At 38.1% G+C, this 17788-nt stretch overlaps 1 protein-coding gene across 3 annotated transcripts in view; it reads right to left on the bottom strand.

The window, feature by feature from the left end:
• ct (homeobox protein, cut) overlaps positions 1–17788 on the bottom strand; it is an 80018-nt gene that overhangs the window by 18615 nt on the left and 43615 nt on the right. For all 3 annotated transcript variants that reach the window (XM_017067727.4, XM_017067728.4, XM_065868245.2), the window contains exons 3-4: positions 638–1161; positions 340–518 (exon numbers count right to left, since the gene is read on the bottom strand). In XM_017067727.4, coding sequence (XP_016923216.3) covers positions 340–518; positions 638–1161 — 703 coding nt within the window. The remainder of the gene's footprint in view (positions 1–339; positions 519–637; positions 1162–17788) is intronic.

Below are 17788 nucleotides of genomic sequence, written 5' to 3'. Positions count from 1 at the left end.
GTTATATTTGATATGACAAAAAAAAATTTTTTTTAAGTAAAATTATATTATTTTTTAATGTAAGTTATTAGTTTTGGCCTTATAAATACCAATTTAAACTTGCCAATAATTAACTATGATATTGTTTTGTTTAAAAAAAAAATTTCTTTCAAGAAAGTAAAAAAAAGTATTGTTTTGCAATGTTTTAACATAAGGAATCATTTAATAGACTTTTTTTATACAATTTGTACATTTTCTGTATATATTCGTTGTACTTTTTGTACCAAATCTTTATATGCCGATCCACCCTGCTCAAAAACATAACCCAGCTGATAACTGCAACGCGAACTCGGGACTCACCTTCGCTGATGGCATCACTGGCGCCATTCTTGAGCGCCTCGGCGGCCAGGGCTTTGGTCCGCTCGATGAGCAGCGCCTGGAATTTGTTGGGGTCATTGGCGCAGGCGGCGGCAGCGGCGGCCGCAGCGGCAGTGGCCAGGGCCGAATTCGGACTGAGCACATTCAGATCCAGCGGACTGCTGTAAGTGGATTATAAAAAAGATTTCAGATTAATTAGTTATGAAGAAACCACATTATAACTTATAATATAATATATTGTATTTTTCACAACATTATCTCGAGTCTTCGGGGCACTTACTGCTGTTCCTTTTTGATTTTGAGCTCGTTGCTATCGGTTGTGGTGGCATTGACCGCCTCCCGATCCTCGGTCTCCTCCTCCTCCTCGTCATCCTCCTCCTCGCGATGATGTGGCTGCTCCTCTGGCTTAACCTCCGCCTCCTCGGGATCCACCAGCATGGCCTGATCCTCATCCTCGTCCTCATCCTCCGCGGGTGCAATGGCGGCCTTTGTGGCTTCCGGCAGATCACCAATGGTTATGGATGATGAGGCATCCAGTGGGGCGGCTCCGCCACTGGTGGTGCTGTTCAGCTTCTTGTTGTTGTCGCTGCTCTGGCTGTTGTTGTTGTTGTTGGTGGCAGCAGCTGCCGCCAAGGCGGTTGCCTCGGCCAGCGCCTCATTGATCTGCTGCTTGTCCAGACGGGCCTCCAATCGCATGATGTGCTGCCGCTTGACCTCCAGGTGCTCCTCCAGTCGCTGGATTTGCACCAGGTGCGTCTGCTCCAGCGCCCTCAGGCGTTGCAGCTCGTCCAGAAGTGCTTTAATCTGGAAAGGAGAATGGGAAAATATGGGGATTTAATATAGGTTATAAAAAATACTATAATATTAAGAATGGATCTATCAAAATAGGATCTATCAAGATAGGATATGTTAGGATATGACCTATTGAGATGGTATATCCTAAGAAAGGATCTACCAAGATAGGGTCTATCAAAATATAATCTATTAAGACGGGATCCAGCATGATAAGATAGGATTCAATCATCTATAAACTTGCATTTAAATATAATACAGCTTAATATATTATATACATATAAGCTATAGGACATTTTATAATATATGATATGATATAAAGTTATCCATTAAAGAATATAAATCTTTTAAATAACAAAACAAAGTCTTGCATATTAAATTTCTACAGCTTAATATATCACATATGAGTTATAAGAAATTCGGAATACCAAGATATAACCATCTTGAGTTTGAAAATACTACAGCTTCATTTATTATAATTAAGTTTAAAGCAAATCTATCATTTAATAAATAATCTTCTCGATTAAAATACAAATATTTTAAGAATCAACCCATAGATGTGCTTTTAAGAAATCCTACAACCTGACTTATTATACATCTGTAACTTATTTAATTAAAAGATAATTCCTATAGATCCACCCTTATCTAACGTTATTGCCATTTCCCATTGATTGCTGTTGTCTTGTGTTTTACCCATTTACCTTCTGGGAAAATTCACATTTTCCTCACATGTGCATACGTGCGTGCATGTGTGTGTGTGAAAAGTTCTCGAGAGTTATAAAATAATTTTTAATAAAATTAACAACGACGTCAATGTCGCTCGGCGGTGATTGCCAGGGACTCTGATGCTGATGTGGGTGGTATGTATGGAGTAGATATGTACCACCACCAGGGCACAAACCACCCAACCGCCAAATGCCGCCAGGTACAGTGAAGCCCCAGCCCAGCGAATGGGCCACACCCCCAAGGCTTTGCCGATGTGGGCTTTGTTTGGGAACTTTGTTTGTTTGATGAAAATATGATAATTGGCAAATTTGACAAGGGAATTTTTCTTAAGTGCGTCGACAACACACACACACACATATGTATGTATAGCTCCTTCCCTTTTCTTAATTTTCCTGCAACCCCCACTCTAAAATAACCCCCACTCATTTTCTTGGTGAAAGTTGACAAGATAAAGTTTTTCGACAGCGCCGTGTGGTATGCAACGAAATTTTTTAATGACAGCCAGGTGGGCGTGTCCCGCCCCCTCATCCATGTGTGTGTGTGTATTTGTTATTATGTGATTAAAATTAATTTTATGGCGCGGTTTTTAATTGACGCATCTGCCAGAGGGCCCAAAAACACACAAGCTTTACCTGGAAGAGAAAGTTGAAATGTATCAAACAAGCAAAAAGTTAAATTATTGATTAAACCAATAAGAAAATTGATTAGCCCATCAATCAAATAATTTTTCTTTATAATATTTAGCTGTTCTGGAAGAAAAGTATCCATATCGAGCGGGTTTTCTGGTTTCCAACTTTAACCCATATGCAAAATGTATAAGTTGTGGAATCAACATAATTCTAACTACGAATTTGCGTGTCATTGCGTGATTTGTGTCGAACATGGGCATAAACAATAATTTCATCAACATGGGAACACCAGCAACCAACCAACATGGGGGCCCCACTTCATGTGTCTATTTTATCAATATTTGTGGAGGGGCCCCTGATGATTATTGGCCATAAACAATGGGCCAGAACCATAGCACATAATTGGCATTAAAAAAGCATCAAGAACATGCGTGTATGGCCATGTGGCATGCCGAAAAATGCAAAACAGCCGCCAGCCGGTTAATTCTATTATCAATCAAAGGACCCCAGGATATGTGAAAGGATAAGGGTGGGGGTTTAAGTTTGGGTTAGGGTTTTTGGGTCTGGGGTTTTTGGAATGACAGGATGAAGGGGGGGGTCTACGAAAATGCTGGCATGCGTGTTCGATTTTTCATTAGCATACGGGATACTACGGAGACTACGAAAGAGCCACCCTTTTTCGAAAGTAGAGACATGACAAGACGACAAACGACGACTCAAATTAATTGCATAAAAATCTTATGGGTGCGGTAAGCCCATGAGGGGGTGGCTCTTCTAATTGCCAACTGCTTGGCAGACAACCCCCTTTTGCTTCTTTTGCAAAATGAAATTTTTCAGCTTTCTTAAATAAACGTAATTAGCGAAAGTCGCGGGGTAGATTCCATCTTCATCTCACGTACTTCTGTGAAAAGATGAGCTTGTCCTCACATGTGGCAACTGTACCAATATATCTGCAATTCCTTAAGCAAAATTGGCAACAAAAGCCTGAAAAACTTAATTAGTAAAAACAGAAATGACAATGAAGTTTGGTAAATATGCAAATTGTATGCCAAAAATTAAGGGGCGAAATACTGTCATTGGGTTTGATCGTATTTCCACAAAATTTTCGAAAAACTCCCTGGTCAAAAGAAGAAATATTAAAACGATAAATCAACTTTCTGGATTTTGAACAGCACACAGACAGTAGAAATCATTTTCAACCCTTGAGCACAAACTTTCTGCAACTCTTCTGTGGTTGATGAGGCTGCAAATGGTGGGTGGGGGTTATTATTATATATGTAACATCTAACAGCAATCAAACAAACTATAACAAATACTTTTGAAAGGGGGGTTGAGGGGGTTTTCTAACTCCTGTGTTGGTTTTTGCCTCCTGTATTGACTGTGAAATTATGAAAATTTAAATTTTTCCCAACTCATTCCCCCAAAAAAGGCAACCGACAAAGCTGGACAAAAGACTGGACCGGAGAGTTGTGTTCCTGCTGGATTTTCCCTAGTTTGGGTAATAATTTTTGCCTTACGCATTGATAGAACGGGAATGTGGAACATTAGCAGCGAGCGAAAAGCAAACGATTTGTAATTAACAAAATTGCCAAGCAGCCGAAAAGTACCTCATTCCGCCTTGCATTTCGTTTTACCCTTTTGCATAACAATTGACAAAGCAGTCAATATACATATATGGGGGGATTTTCCTGGAGATAGAGAGGTTGGGGGAATTTTCAAGAGGAGAGTTTGGGATCTGAAACAACAATAACAAACACTCGAAGGCAAAAGACGAGAAACGTCGCACAATTGGCAGCAGGAGATTCGCCTACACAGGGGATAATAGCTAAGAAATGTTATAATATTGGTCTAAAAACAATATTATTAAAAACCAATATTGAAAAACCTAAAAGACAATTGTATTCCAACTACAAAAACTCTTTAAGAATATAAATTAACAAAAAGAACATTTCTTAACTTTGTGTCTTAAGGTCTAGTAGTTATAATCAAGAATGAATTCTTCTTGAAATTTGTAGTGTAAGAAGAGGTACCATAATTTAAAAACCTAAAAGTCTAACAATTATTCCAACTAAAAATATAATAAAAAAATATTAGAAACACAAATTAATAAAGAGAAAAGTTCCTAACTGCATGCATCAAGGTATAGAATTTATAATCAAGAACGAAAACCTCTTGAAATTTGTATTACATGGAGAGTACCATAATTAAATAAAAAACCTAAAGTACCAACAAGTATTCACACTATAAATTTAATAAGAAAGTTAACAAACAGAAAAGTTCTTAACTTTATGCATTAAGATATATTAGTTATTATCAAGAACGAGTACCTCTTGAAAATTTTCTTATATGGAGAGTACCATATTTAAGAACCAGCAAACATTTCTTCAAGTGCAGAAGAAGGAAGCATAAAATGCCAAAAGGAATTAAGGTTATGCCTCAGTCTGTCTCTGTACATATATATGTATATTCCACATGAGGCAAGGGTTTTCAGCCTAGAGAGTGGGTGGTGGTGGGGGTGTAAAAAAAGGGTTTAATCAGCGAGCAGCAGCATCTCACACACACTCACACGAACACAGGGACACCAATCTACAAATACAAATTAACAATAAGCAATCAAAGACACACACACACACATTCTCACAACGAAGCTCTTCAGGGCTTGCTTATAAAATAATTCTCTTCTGTATTCTTTTTTTTTTTTGTATTTTGTATTTTGTTCTAGACTTTTAGGCCGTCAGCTGCCAATGGCAAAGGCAAAAACCGTCAAAGGAATTAAAATTCATTCGGGCATAAAAATTTTAAAATATATATATGACTGGCAGCAGAGAGAGAGTGGATGTGGATGTGGATGTGGAGTGATGGATAGAGATAGCGCATATAAAAAAGGGGTAACTTTTGCCAGCGGCAACATCAACATCAGGTGGCAGTGGGGGAGGCTGAAGGCTGGAAGGCTGGCTGGGGGTTGACTCTGTTGTTAATTTCCAAAAAGCCAAAAGACAAATGAGTAAAAGGCAACAGCCGGGGAAGAAGCTTCGTCTCAATGTCGTCAACTGGTTTTTTTTTTCAGGCGCTCCTTGCTGAATTGGGGCACACAGAAAGAAATTTTGATGATTTTATAAAAAAAAATTTATTTTAATGTTACCAGTAAATAAGAAGCTATGGTTTTGAGTATCAACCCACTTTATATTTACTTCACAAACAATTTTTTTTTTAATTTTTGTCGGTAATTAATAAGCCATGGTTTTGAGTATCAACCTACTTTATATTTAGTTCCATTTTCTGATTACAAAAAAAATTTATAAAAATAATTTTATTATCAGTAAATAACAAGCAAAGGTTTTGAGTATCAACCTACTTCATATTTACTTCACTTTTATTATTATAAAAAAAAGTATTATCAGTAAATCCCGAGCTAGGATTTTGAGTATAAACCTACTTTTTATAAAGTTCGCAATTATAAGAAATTATTATAACTTTGTTTAAGATTTTATATTGTTCTATCTAAAATTTAAGAAAATAAAATGAAATATAGTCTTATTCGGATTTTTAATAAGCTTATAAGCTTTGTAGATATTTTTTATTAATCTTTATATTCTCTTTTTTCTCTCAGTGATCGTTCTTGGCCGTGCAGCTTGTCATTGATTTTTGATTGTTTCAAGTGTTGGCAAAGGAGTATAGCTCGCGATGTTTCGACGGGTTGTGGATGGCCGGGTAAGGGGTACGAGCACGGGGCCTTCGAGTGATAAAAAGGGGGCATTTGCCGGGGGAGGAAGCTTTAAAGTCTGCCAAGTGCACCCCAGAGCTTTGACGCCAAGGCCTTTGTTTGTTTGTATCGCTGTGGATGTTGCATTTTTGCAACTGGCAATGCCCAAGTTGGCAATTTGCAACAAAAGATAACAAAGAATATGACGAGCGAGAGCGCAAACAGAAACGATGGAAAAAATAATACAAGAAAAAAGAGTGAAATGAAAACAAAACACGAAATAAAAATAAAAGCGGAGAAAAGCAAACAGAAATACAAAGCAGAAACAAAGACCCCGAAAGAGGTCACATATGGAGGAGTCCCTACTGTAAGTACCTCAACCCAGCCTCCCAGCCTCCCAGCCAACTTTTACCCCATCAAAAATGATTCATCTGGAAGATTTCTGTATTTATGATATTTATGAGATGGTACTTTCAGATTTTTCCCTTCCCTTTTTGCAAGCTTAAATTCGATTCAAGCATTTTTGCCACTGTTTTTTTAAAGCAATATTATCATAGGTAACCCCTTAGGCACTCTGAATACTTACGGATTTAACAATTCAAACAGTTCAATTGAATATTTCGCCCGTGCTTTTGATTGCACGCCCTTATTCACTCACTCAATCGCCTAATTCATTCACTTATTCATTCATTCCCACTGACAGACAATTCATCAACTTAAAGACCTCAAATCGCAGGTAATTTCCCCAGAATTTTTGCATTATTTGTCAATTGCCGGGGGGCGTTTAAGAGGGGGGGAGGGGGCTTTGCGTTTTCTGGGGCGGGGGGTTTTTCGGAAAATTCAAGGGGGGGCCCTGGCAATTTACAACAATTCAAAGGCATAAATCAAACATTTTGCAAGTTGAAGTTGGCACGAAAACGTGGGGTTTTGGTGGCTCAAAAAGGGTTGGGGGGTAGGGGGGTTTGTCAGTTAGTCAGTCAAATAGTCATTCAGTCAGTCAGTCATTCGTTCATTCGCTTATTTACGCACACACGCACACAGTTTCAGAGTTATTGAATTGATTTGAAGGGGGGTTTGAAGCACCCCAACCCCCCTTGGGGCACGCAATTCGCAACTCGTTCGTCTTTCTCCTTTCTTCTTCCCCCCCCCCCCCCCTCGCTGTTGTTGTATTTTTTGGATTATAAAGTTTTGTAATTAAAATTTGACAGCTTTACAATTCCCAGGACCCCCCTATATTGCCCCCCTTATCATTTAGAATATCAGAGGGGGGCAAAATCTTCTTTGCCGCGCATTTTCTTATTAGAATTTTACAATTTTCGATTTATGTTTCGATTTTATTGTCTGCCATTTTGTGCGTGAGAAAGGGCTGCCCCCCTTTTCGTGGATTTTTGCCTCTGCCCTTGTCTCGCATTTAACCCTTGAGTGGGCTAGCTGCTTGCCTTTAACCCCTCAGCCCTTGACATGTGTATATTTTTAATCAAAGTTGCCCACCTTTAACCCACACTTTGCCAGCACTTTTGTTTCTAATTCGTTAAACTTTTGCTTAATAATTGTCTGGCTGGCATCGAAAAAAAAGCCCTTGACTTTTATTCATATTGCCCAAAAAAAAAAACAACACACGAAAAATAGAAAAAGTTGAATCAGGTTTTTATATATTTTTTGTCGATAAGCACTCGACCTGAGATGGGTGGCCCATGGGTTATTTGGGGCCCAGTCACATGTCTAATCCTTTTGCTTATTGATATGATATCTGCACACGCGAAACAAAACAAAAAAAAATCCGAAAAAGGTTGTATATGCCAGCAAAATTTTATTTTATATGGGTTTTTTGGTTTTTTTCTCTTTTTTTTGGGGGGGGTTTGAGAGGTCTTTCATAATCAAAAAACGTTAAAATCATAGTCTAGACAATAATTTATGAGCACGGCACATTGCTCATCTCTCGGTTCTGGTTTTTTGGTCCTTTGCCCGCATGGAGGAAAGCCAAACCCCTTGTCCCCCCCCCCCCCCCCCCTCCCGCTTAACCCTCGAATGCCAATCAACATCTCTCGAGCAAACAGTCGTAAGGCTCGAACCGAAAGTCCTCTCCATCCTGTCTGATGATCCTGCTGTCATTGTTTTCTGTGTGTGCCTTTCATTTTTGTGTTCTCCTTTCCTTTTTTTTTTGTATGTTTCGGTTATTTTTTGTTAGCCCTCAATGGATATGTATATGAAAATATGAGCACGGATGGGTATAAAATTCCAAATATGGGGGGGTTTGTCAGTTTCTAATGGTTTCAACTTCCTTCCGCTTGCAGTTGTCCTTTTTGCCAGCTTTTTGTGTGCTTCGAGTGAGATTTTTCGAAAAACAAAAAATTGGGGGGGTTAAGCAGGTGTCTGCAACTGCAACACACAAAGCTACTTAAGGGGTTAAGGGGGTCAGTTAGGGGGTTAAAGTCATATGCTCGACAGCTGCAAGTTGGTAGGGCAAATAAAGGCGAAAAAATGAAGATATCGATGAAATCAAAAAAGCCGCTAAGCAAATACGAAATTTATTTCGATCCAAAGAAAGTCGCTGGCAATTTTTTTGTATTTTTTTTTGTAGGCGTGGCAGTAAGGGGCGGCAGTACTATGACGGGACACTAATTTGATTTGAACATCAGCGTCAAGTTCTAATTGAATTTTCAGCCCCTCATCGCTGTCTGTGCATCGATTAACTCGCCTCCTTCTAAACTCAATCTTCGTTTGATGACAATTTCATTCCTATTAGTAGTCGCTTGGACCACAGAGGGCCATGGGGGGGTTAAATGCCAATGGAAATGCATAAAAAGCACCGAAAAAGAAGTCGGGAAAAATAGATATGGCCAGCTTATTTTAATTGCCCGTCTTGTTTTGGAGCAGAGGTGGGGTTAAAAAGGAAATGGCAGTGAAATTGAGGTTTTGGCTTAGCCAACAGTGGGTTAAGTCTTAAAGAAAATATTATGGAAATGTTTAAAAATTGTTTAATTGATTTATATTACATGGTATTTGTTTTAGCAAGCAATATTTTGGTATTTATATCATCCCAAATTAAAGTAAAACCAAAGAAAGCATGTTTTAGTGTTGCTAAATTAACCCCACAACGCCCACTGTGCGTCTGGGACTGCGGTCGCATTTTGACCGAGCCACGGCAATTATTTTGACGACGCTTAATTTGCGTTGAGTTGGAGATTTCTCGGATGCGGATGATGACGACGACGAAAACGGAGATGAGATGAGATGAGTTGAGATACGTTGAGATGAGTTGAGTTCAGATGAGATGGTGATGGGGATGGCGACGATGTCGCGGTTAACTTGCATCAAAATTGAAGCGACAGCATAGCAAACTAATTAAAGCCCAGCCATTTACCGCCCCAAATTGAATGATTTTTATGCTTAGCCTTTTTTAATTGTTCGAATTTTTTTTGGACCTGCGTTTGATGGTCTTAAAAATATATATATAAAGAACTTAAATGCAGAGCATCAGGCGCCATACTGACATTTCATCAGGGTGTTTTTTTTTGATCCCCCCTTTAATTTGAAATCAATTGTCTAGTTAATTGCTTGGCTTCCGTCTGGCCTTCTTTTTGGGGCACGTAAAATAAAGATTTTTCTATATACATTTGTGTGCCATATTTAATCGCGTATTACTACCGCTTCTCTGGGCAATTGCAGCAAATTCTTGGTCTTGTTTTTCTTTTGCTGCTGTACTTGGCTATCTATCATAATAATCGCTTTGGACTGTCACACGTACACACATCGCACCGAAGGTTAGCAAACAAAAACGCCAACGGAGGCTAATCAAACACATCAGCAACATCAGGCAGCCACTTTTAACTTTAGCCATGACTGCGAGAGAATTTATACATAATATCTGGTAACGCTTTTTGCCACTCACTATCTTCAAGATAATAAATTCAAATGCAAAGTTAATTAATTGCCGAGTTTGCCATTTGCCGTGGGATAAGCAAAAAAAAGAGCAAACTGCCTGCAAACTCAATTTAATGGTAAATTAATTAATAAAAAGAAATGCAATTTGATTTATCGACAGGCAAGGTGAAGAAGAAGAAGAAGAAGTAGGAGTGTCTGTGCTTCTTGTGCTAATTGAAATGCTAAATTTCCGTTCATGCCTGTAATTGACTTGGAGGCCCAGAGGTGCGATGTGGAATCGAAATTGACAATTTTGCAGATTGCCAGAAATTGCCAGAGATTTTCCGTGTGAGTTTCCCACCTCCCCTTCGCAAAAAATTAATGGCTACAAGACTTTGGGCCAAGACTTGGCAGATTTTTCATTTAAGCACCCCCAACCAACCCAACCTTCTTCGCTCGATTATTTGTTGGCCATAAATCACAGGCAATTCGGTTTTTCTTTTTGGCCAATTGCATTTTCGACTTGTCACCGTTTTAATGGCCTCCAATTAGATAGAGCCGTGTGCATGTTTCTATATTTATTTAAGGGGGCAAACAAAAAAAGCGAAAAAAAATAGAAAACATTAAAAAACAAGGAAAAAACGATTTTCCCTTTAATGAGCCGCGGGAAAGTTCAAAATCCAACAATAATGCTGATGCAACACAGACGACAACGCCGCCGTCGCATCAACAATAATAATTTTTTTAAATTCCAAATTGAACTGAACTAGCTCACGCAACAACAAAAGCCCGGCGAACGAAAATAAGGAAATAATCAATTTAAAAAAATCAAAATCACACATTTACCCAGCACAAAACTATACTAGGTACTAAAAGTACACATCAACAACTACGAACAACTACAACACCAACTACAACTACACTTATAACAACAGCAACAGCAACAAACTCAGAGGCAATCAGTCAATGTGCGAAAGAGAGGGGCCTGGTCGGCCAGATAGAGAGGCATTATCTATATGGCCGGACTGCTCAGACACTCGCCGATCAGAATCCATATGCGATAAATAAATTGAATTTATCCGCAATTGGTCGAAAAAGCCAGAGGGTTGGTGTCTACAGGCTTCTGAAAGTGTGGGTGTGTGTGCTGCACGATCAGGGGCGCACCGAAAAAGGGGATCCCCTAGGGGGTTTAAAAAAAAAGATCGAAATAAAGTAAAATATATTTATATTTAATGGTAACACCTCTCTGGATATTAGAAAAAATGATAATATGATACGATATTGTATGATATGATATGATATGATATGATATGATATGCTATGATATGATATAATATGATATGATATGATATGATATGATATGATATGATATGATATAATATTGTATGATATGATATTATATGATATTATATGACATGATATGATACGATATGGATACATACTATAATAGGTATAATATAATATTGTCATATATGATATTATATTATAGATTTATAAGGAATTTATTCTCGAATTCTCGAAATTCTTCGAATTGGACAACATTTCTCGAAAGTAAAAATCAGAACCGACCTTATAGCTAAGTAATCCTTCCGAGTTCCCTAAAAACTCCCTATTTTCAACCTAAAAAACCCCTTTTGCCCACGCCACTGCACACGATAATGACTGTTTTTCACTTTAATCAGCAAATACAAATAGCAACAACAGCACGATAAGCACAACAGCAACAGCAACATCAGCAACACACAACAGCAACAGCAACAGCAACATCAACATACAGCAGCAATCATTGCAGGCAGTAGTAGTCCTAAACTAAGCTCAATGTCTCCAGTAATCCATGTGCTATGGTATTCGTGTGCTGATTGATTTGAATTGAATAATTGCAATTGTGCGGCTGGCATATTCGTATTCGTATTTGTATTTGCATTATTATTATTATTATCCCGTATGGCCGTATGGCTTTTTATTCGTTTTTTTGTGTTCGAATTGAGACTAATGACATGTGGAAAGACCATTTCAATAACTAAACCACTAGCTAATCCAATACGCAATTCAAACATATTATATATCTGTTTACCCTCACCCGTTTCATATTTGATTTCTTCTCAAGGAGAGCACTTCACGGAATAATTTACTTTTTTTGTAGACAAACTTTTGCTTCCATTGGCATAATAACTCATACTAAATTCGAATAATCGCCAATAATATTTTGATTGCTTCGTTTTTTGGGACATTTGTCAAAAGTGCAAAAAGCAACAAATAAACTTGATGAGAATCAAATTAATAAAAAATCTAAAATAATTGAGCTCTTGCCTTGGAATCAAAGATTACGGATTATTTGATTAGAAAAAGAGAGAAAGAGGGAGAGGGCTAGAGGGAAAGAGGGAAAGAGAGAGCGAGTGAAATGTATGAGAGTTTGACAACAAATTTCTCAGGCGGATCGATGAGTTGTTTAAACAGTTGATCTGGTTTTCTGCCCGCCTTGCCGGCTGGGTTTAATTTTAGACCATTTGCGTTAGACATTTGATGGATTTTCCGCTCGATTTGCATTTAAAAATAACACATACTCGCATTGTCTTTCGCCTGGAGCGTGTACCCAAATATTTGGCTCTGTTAGCCAAATTGTGGCAAATAATCTAGTATAACCCTATAGGGGTTTTGCCTATGACGTCAACACATCACCCGTGTATGGAAAACATATACTCCAAATTCCAATTAGCCGTGAAAGCCCATCCGTCAATGCGTGAATTAGAATTAGAATTATATTTTTGGGATCGAATTAAATGGGCAATCGGCAGCAGCAGTCACGCGATGATAAGCACAAATCGAATTTTGTGCATGAAAAATTATGATTATTTCTATTATTTCTAAACCGATTATCTATCACGCCCGAACTGTCGGTTTATGCTGGTCAATGGATGATTGGATGGTTGGTGTCAACGAGATGCGGGACCCAAAAACCCAGTGCTCAATAATCGGTTCCCTTATCAGTCCAAGTATTTTGCTAAATGTTCTAAAAATACTTAATATTTTCTGTTTAAAAGCAATCTGTTCACTTGTAGTTTTAACTCTTTAGATAAACCGTATAATATTTATATAATAAAACCTCAAACTTATCAATGACTTCCCATTCATGGGGGACTCCATAAATGTTTGTGGTTTTCTCTACTGCTTATCAGATATATATTTTAATTTCATATTATTTTTTACCAGCGCCCTAGTGTTATGATAAACAACTAAAACTAGCCGCAAAGCAAAGTTCATGAAAAAAAAATTGATTTCGTTTTGGGGTTTGGCCTTTTTTTTGCCCTCGTTGTTTTTTTGTTGTTGTGCATAAAATAAATATGTGGAAATATGTCGATAAAGAAATTCTATAAATAAGTACACATTTTTGTAGGGGCAGATAAAAAAAAATTTAAAACGAAATCGAGAATGTTATTTAATAAATACATTTCTTGTATTCCGCTGGTTTTTTCCGCATATGCTATTTGTTTTTGTTTGCCCGCAAGTGATAAAAAAAATGAGAGAAATATAACAAAGTGCCACCGAACGTGTCGTTTTTGTTTGAAAATAATGTGTGTTTAGTATTAGTAACAAAAAAAAAAAATGAAAAAAAAACAAAATCGAAGCGGAAGCGGTGCTGGCTGCTAATTTGTTGTTCATTTGTTTGCGCTGTCAAGAAGCGTTTAATTTTTCTGCTCTTTATTTTTTGATTATTTTTTTATGCCTTTTTTTTTGGATGCGTTTTATTTTTGGAAGCGAGACGCGGCCCAAAGCACTTTGTCTATAAAAATGCACTTCTGCGAAAAAATAAACACATGCCTCATAGCCAAAACAAACGCACTGCGAGTGAGGAATGAGGAGTGGAGCTGCACTTCGACTCTAACAACAAACAACTGTTGCAATTCCATTTAACATGATTTCTGGGCAAAAATTTCAGCCCCCATACAGATGAGTTGAAAAAACTGGTAGCGTAAAAATCACAAATCACATAAAATATAATAATATACCTAATGATTGGCAAGGACTATTGTACTTAGGGTATCAAATTTCATTTTTGGTGATCAAATAATTAATAAAGTTTGCTATAATAATCGAAAAACAGAAATGATTATAAAATATTTATCATGTATTTTGTGATTTTTTCAATCAATCCCTCTATAATAATATAATATAAAATACAAAAATTTTTACAAAAATATTTTCCATTTATTTTCAGATTTTTTTTTTGAATTCTTCCCAAAACCACTATTATTTTGCCCTCGACTGTAGGATATATCCCAGGGCCTCTCCGTTCATATTCCTGTCGATCATCTTTGGCTGCCGCTTCGAGGACAAAAAAATATTGTCGCATATTTATGAACATGTGTAACAGATAAATCTGAATCTACGCACACAGCAGCGCTCATAAGTGATTTAGTTGTCAGTCGAGTGCATTTATCACAGCTGTGCATGGACGCTGGTTAAGGGGGGGTTGTTTCCATTTTTCAGGCTGGTGAGGGGGTGCAAGAGGTGTCTCCCGGGCGCCAGTAATCAAACTAATGAGCTTGGGCCCACCAGCAGGCGGCAAAAATAGCTTTTAATGGATTTCAAATACACTCCTGCCCATATTTATACGACACCTCGACAATTTTAGTTTCGACCCTCGTAGGAGAATGGGAAAGCAAAAGAAAGCCAAAATGAGTATGCAGAACGAAAGCTGTATTAATTCTGCTTTAATTCTGATCTTCTTATCCTGGTTGCATCTTGCGTTTTCAAGTAGCGGTAACAAGAGCTCAAAAACTCCATTTTTGCTATGCCTGCAATTGTAACAAAATTATACGACACTTTTCAATTTTGTTTGATTTAAGTAATGTTTTAATGGTTAAACTGTTATTTAATAATTAATTTGGCCACCATGAGCCTTTCCTACCTCAAAAAGCCTTTTATGCATTGAATTTATCAAATTTTTAAATAAATTTATATCTAAAAGAGCCCATTGAGCCAAAATTTCTTCCTTAAGACTTTCAACGCTCTTAAACTGGGTGTTATTGGCGTACACTCGCCTGGCTAAGAGTCCCCATATGTTTTCAATGGGGTTTAGATCCGGAGAGCACGCTGGCCATTCCAAAACATTTACATTTTGAACATTTAGGAAGCCCAGCGACTCTCTGCTCCTGTGAATTGATGCGTTATCCTGCATGAAAACAAGGTTTCTGTCCATATTTGTTTCCAAATATGGCAGAAGACGCTCTTCCAATACTCTCTTATAATCTCCACTACTCATCCTGCAGCTTGTGAAGCAGAGATCAAGCGTTCCCGACGCATTAAAGGCTCCCCAAACCATTGCGGATCCGCCTCCAAAATTTCGTTTGGAAAAAATAAGTGGATCCTTTCTCAAATCTCTCCAATAGTGCCGAAAACCATCTGGGCCGTCAAGATTAAATTTTTTCTCATCAGAAAAAATTATCTAAATGAGAAATTATGAACAAATCTGTGTAAACAAAATCGAGCTGAAATTGCATACCGAGGCCCAGTTTCTCTGAAGGTTGTTTTCAGCAAATTGAAGTCGCGCTGTTTTGTGGCGCGGCTTTAAGGACGGGGCCTTTTTCAATATTCCTCTAACAATTACTTCGGATGTTTTCAGCGCCCGCCAAACAGTCATCCTGGACACAGGCTTAGTGCAACCTGCGGCAATGGTGGAGCACGAAGCAAAAGAATTGCTCGCTTCCAAAATTATGCGACGTTTATCGCGGTCATCCAGTTTTGGTTTTCTCCCAGAACTGCGCTTCACACTATATTCTTCCGGATTTCTTAGAAAATTGGGTTTAACACAACGCGTTCGCCCAATTTTTCTAGAAATTTCGCTCACATTAAAGCCTGCATCGTTGTAGGCTTTAATTCTACCTTTCTCGCCCTCAGACAATAAACGTCCAGCCGGCATTTCATTCAAAATTAATTTAATTGATCTCAGAAATACTATACAAAATAATTTAAACCACACTTGTCGCTCTAATCAAACAAAATTGAAAAGTGTCGTATAATTTTGTTACAATTGCAGGCATAGCAAAAATGGAGTTTTTGAGCTTTTGTTACCGCTACTTGAAAACGCAATATGCAACCAGAGATAAGAAGATCAGAATTAAAGCAGAATTAATACAGCTTTCGTTCTGCATACTCATTTTGGCTTTCTTTTGCTTTCATATTCTCCTAAGAGGGTCGAAACTAAAATTATTGAGGTGTCGTATAAATATGGGCAGGAGTGTAAGAAAACGCGCACAAAACGCCAGCAAAACGCGGGCTAAAAGCCAAAGTCGCGCGGTAGGTCAGGGGTGCACAGCAAGGGGGGTTTTAACACCTGCTCACTATAATTTTTTATACATTTCAGGAATATATATTCTTGCTTCGCAGGTCAATATATTTTCTAATACCAAAAAGCGTGCTTAAAAATCACTTAGAGCTCTGAAAACCCCCTTGCCAGAAGCCCGTCTAAGCCACTGGTTGGGTGGTAGGGTGTCTGGCCAAGTGAAGTGATAAAACATTAAAGAAATGCGCTTCTTCTACTTTTTTCTTCCTTTTTTTAAGCAACACCTAGGGGTTGCTAATGGAAAAGAAGCTGCTGCTGCTGCTGTTGCACTTAATGGCAAATGATAATGATTGATGCTAAAATGCAATGCACCACTCCCGTGTGCACATCTTCAAATCAGCACAAAAAGCCACACGAAACACTTCAAGTCGAAGCTTTTCACGGGTGGTTTTTCTGGATAAGCAATCATTCAATGCGGTGTGCATTGTTACAAAAGGAACAAAAAATATAAGAAAAGAGGGGAAGATTTGTACTTATTTTTACATTAGGGAAATTGGTACCCCTTATAAGGGGTATGGGTTCTATAAAAATATGTTTTCTTTAAGTATATTTAACATCTCAAATAATTCCTAAACTTAAGTACCCCTACTTATAAAGTCTTTATTCCATCTCATCTCTTTGCTCTATTGTATCCCTTTTCCCCTTCTCATCTGGTACTGTGTAAACAAAGGCATTCAACAAATTTGTAGGCGTAAAAATTGTCTTGTCAATATTTTAATGATATCACTTTACACCCCCGTGTTTTTAGTCCTTGTCCTTGGGCACCCCGTCCTTATTTGCCTGCCGCAAAAGTTTCCTTCTAACTTTCTCCCTTGGCCTGATGTTGGGTTGATTTTTACAGTCCCAGGGAAAAAGGCTCAAATCCCTGGCTGTATGTTTTTTTATTCTCCCAGTTTTTGGGTTTTTTTTTTATATAATGCCTGTTTGTCCCTTTTTGCTGCTTCTTCTTGTTCTTGGGCGTGTAAAGAAGAAGTCAAAAGTCCCGCCGCTCATTTGTTTGCCTTGTACAATTTTTTTTTTGTTTTCTATTTTTTTTCCGGCTTCGGTTTCGTCGTACTCGGGCAACATTTTTTCTGTTTGGCTAGAAAATTACAAGAAAAGTGGCCGAGTGGGTGGAAAAGTGAGGGGGGGTTTTGTTTATTTGTGCAAGTGTTTTCTCAATTGTGCGTACTGGTTTGAGGGGACGGCGGTCGGTCAGTCGTGCGTCGTCGTCTGCGGTTGAAATTCCTCTTCTTGGTTTCCGTATTTTTTTTTATTTTAACGCTTCTTTCACTCCTTTTGGCAGCCCATGGCATCCTTTTTGCCCCCCGAAGCACACACACACACACTAGCACATTCCAAATTCCGGTGTGGGCGGCGACGTTTGTCTAATCT

This window comes from Drosophila suzukii, chromosome X, assembly GCF_043229965.1.
Source record: "Drosophila suzukii chromosome X, CBGP_Dsuzu_IsoJpt1.0, whole genome shotgun sequence".
Taxonomy (NCBI): Eukaryota; Metazoa; Arthropoda; class Insecta; order Diptera; family Drosophilidae; genus Drosophila; species Drosophila suzukii.
Note: the sequence above shows the minus strand (reverse complement) of the source record. Positions and strands in the feature narration are given on the sequence as shown.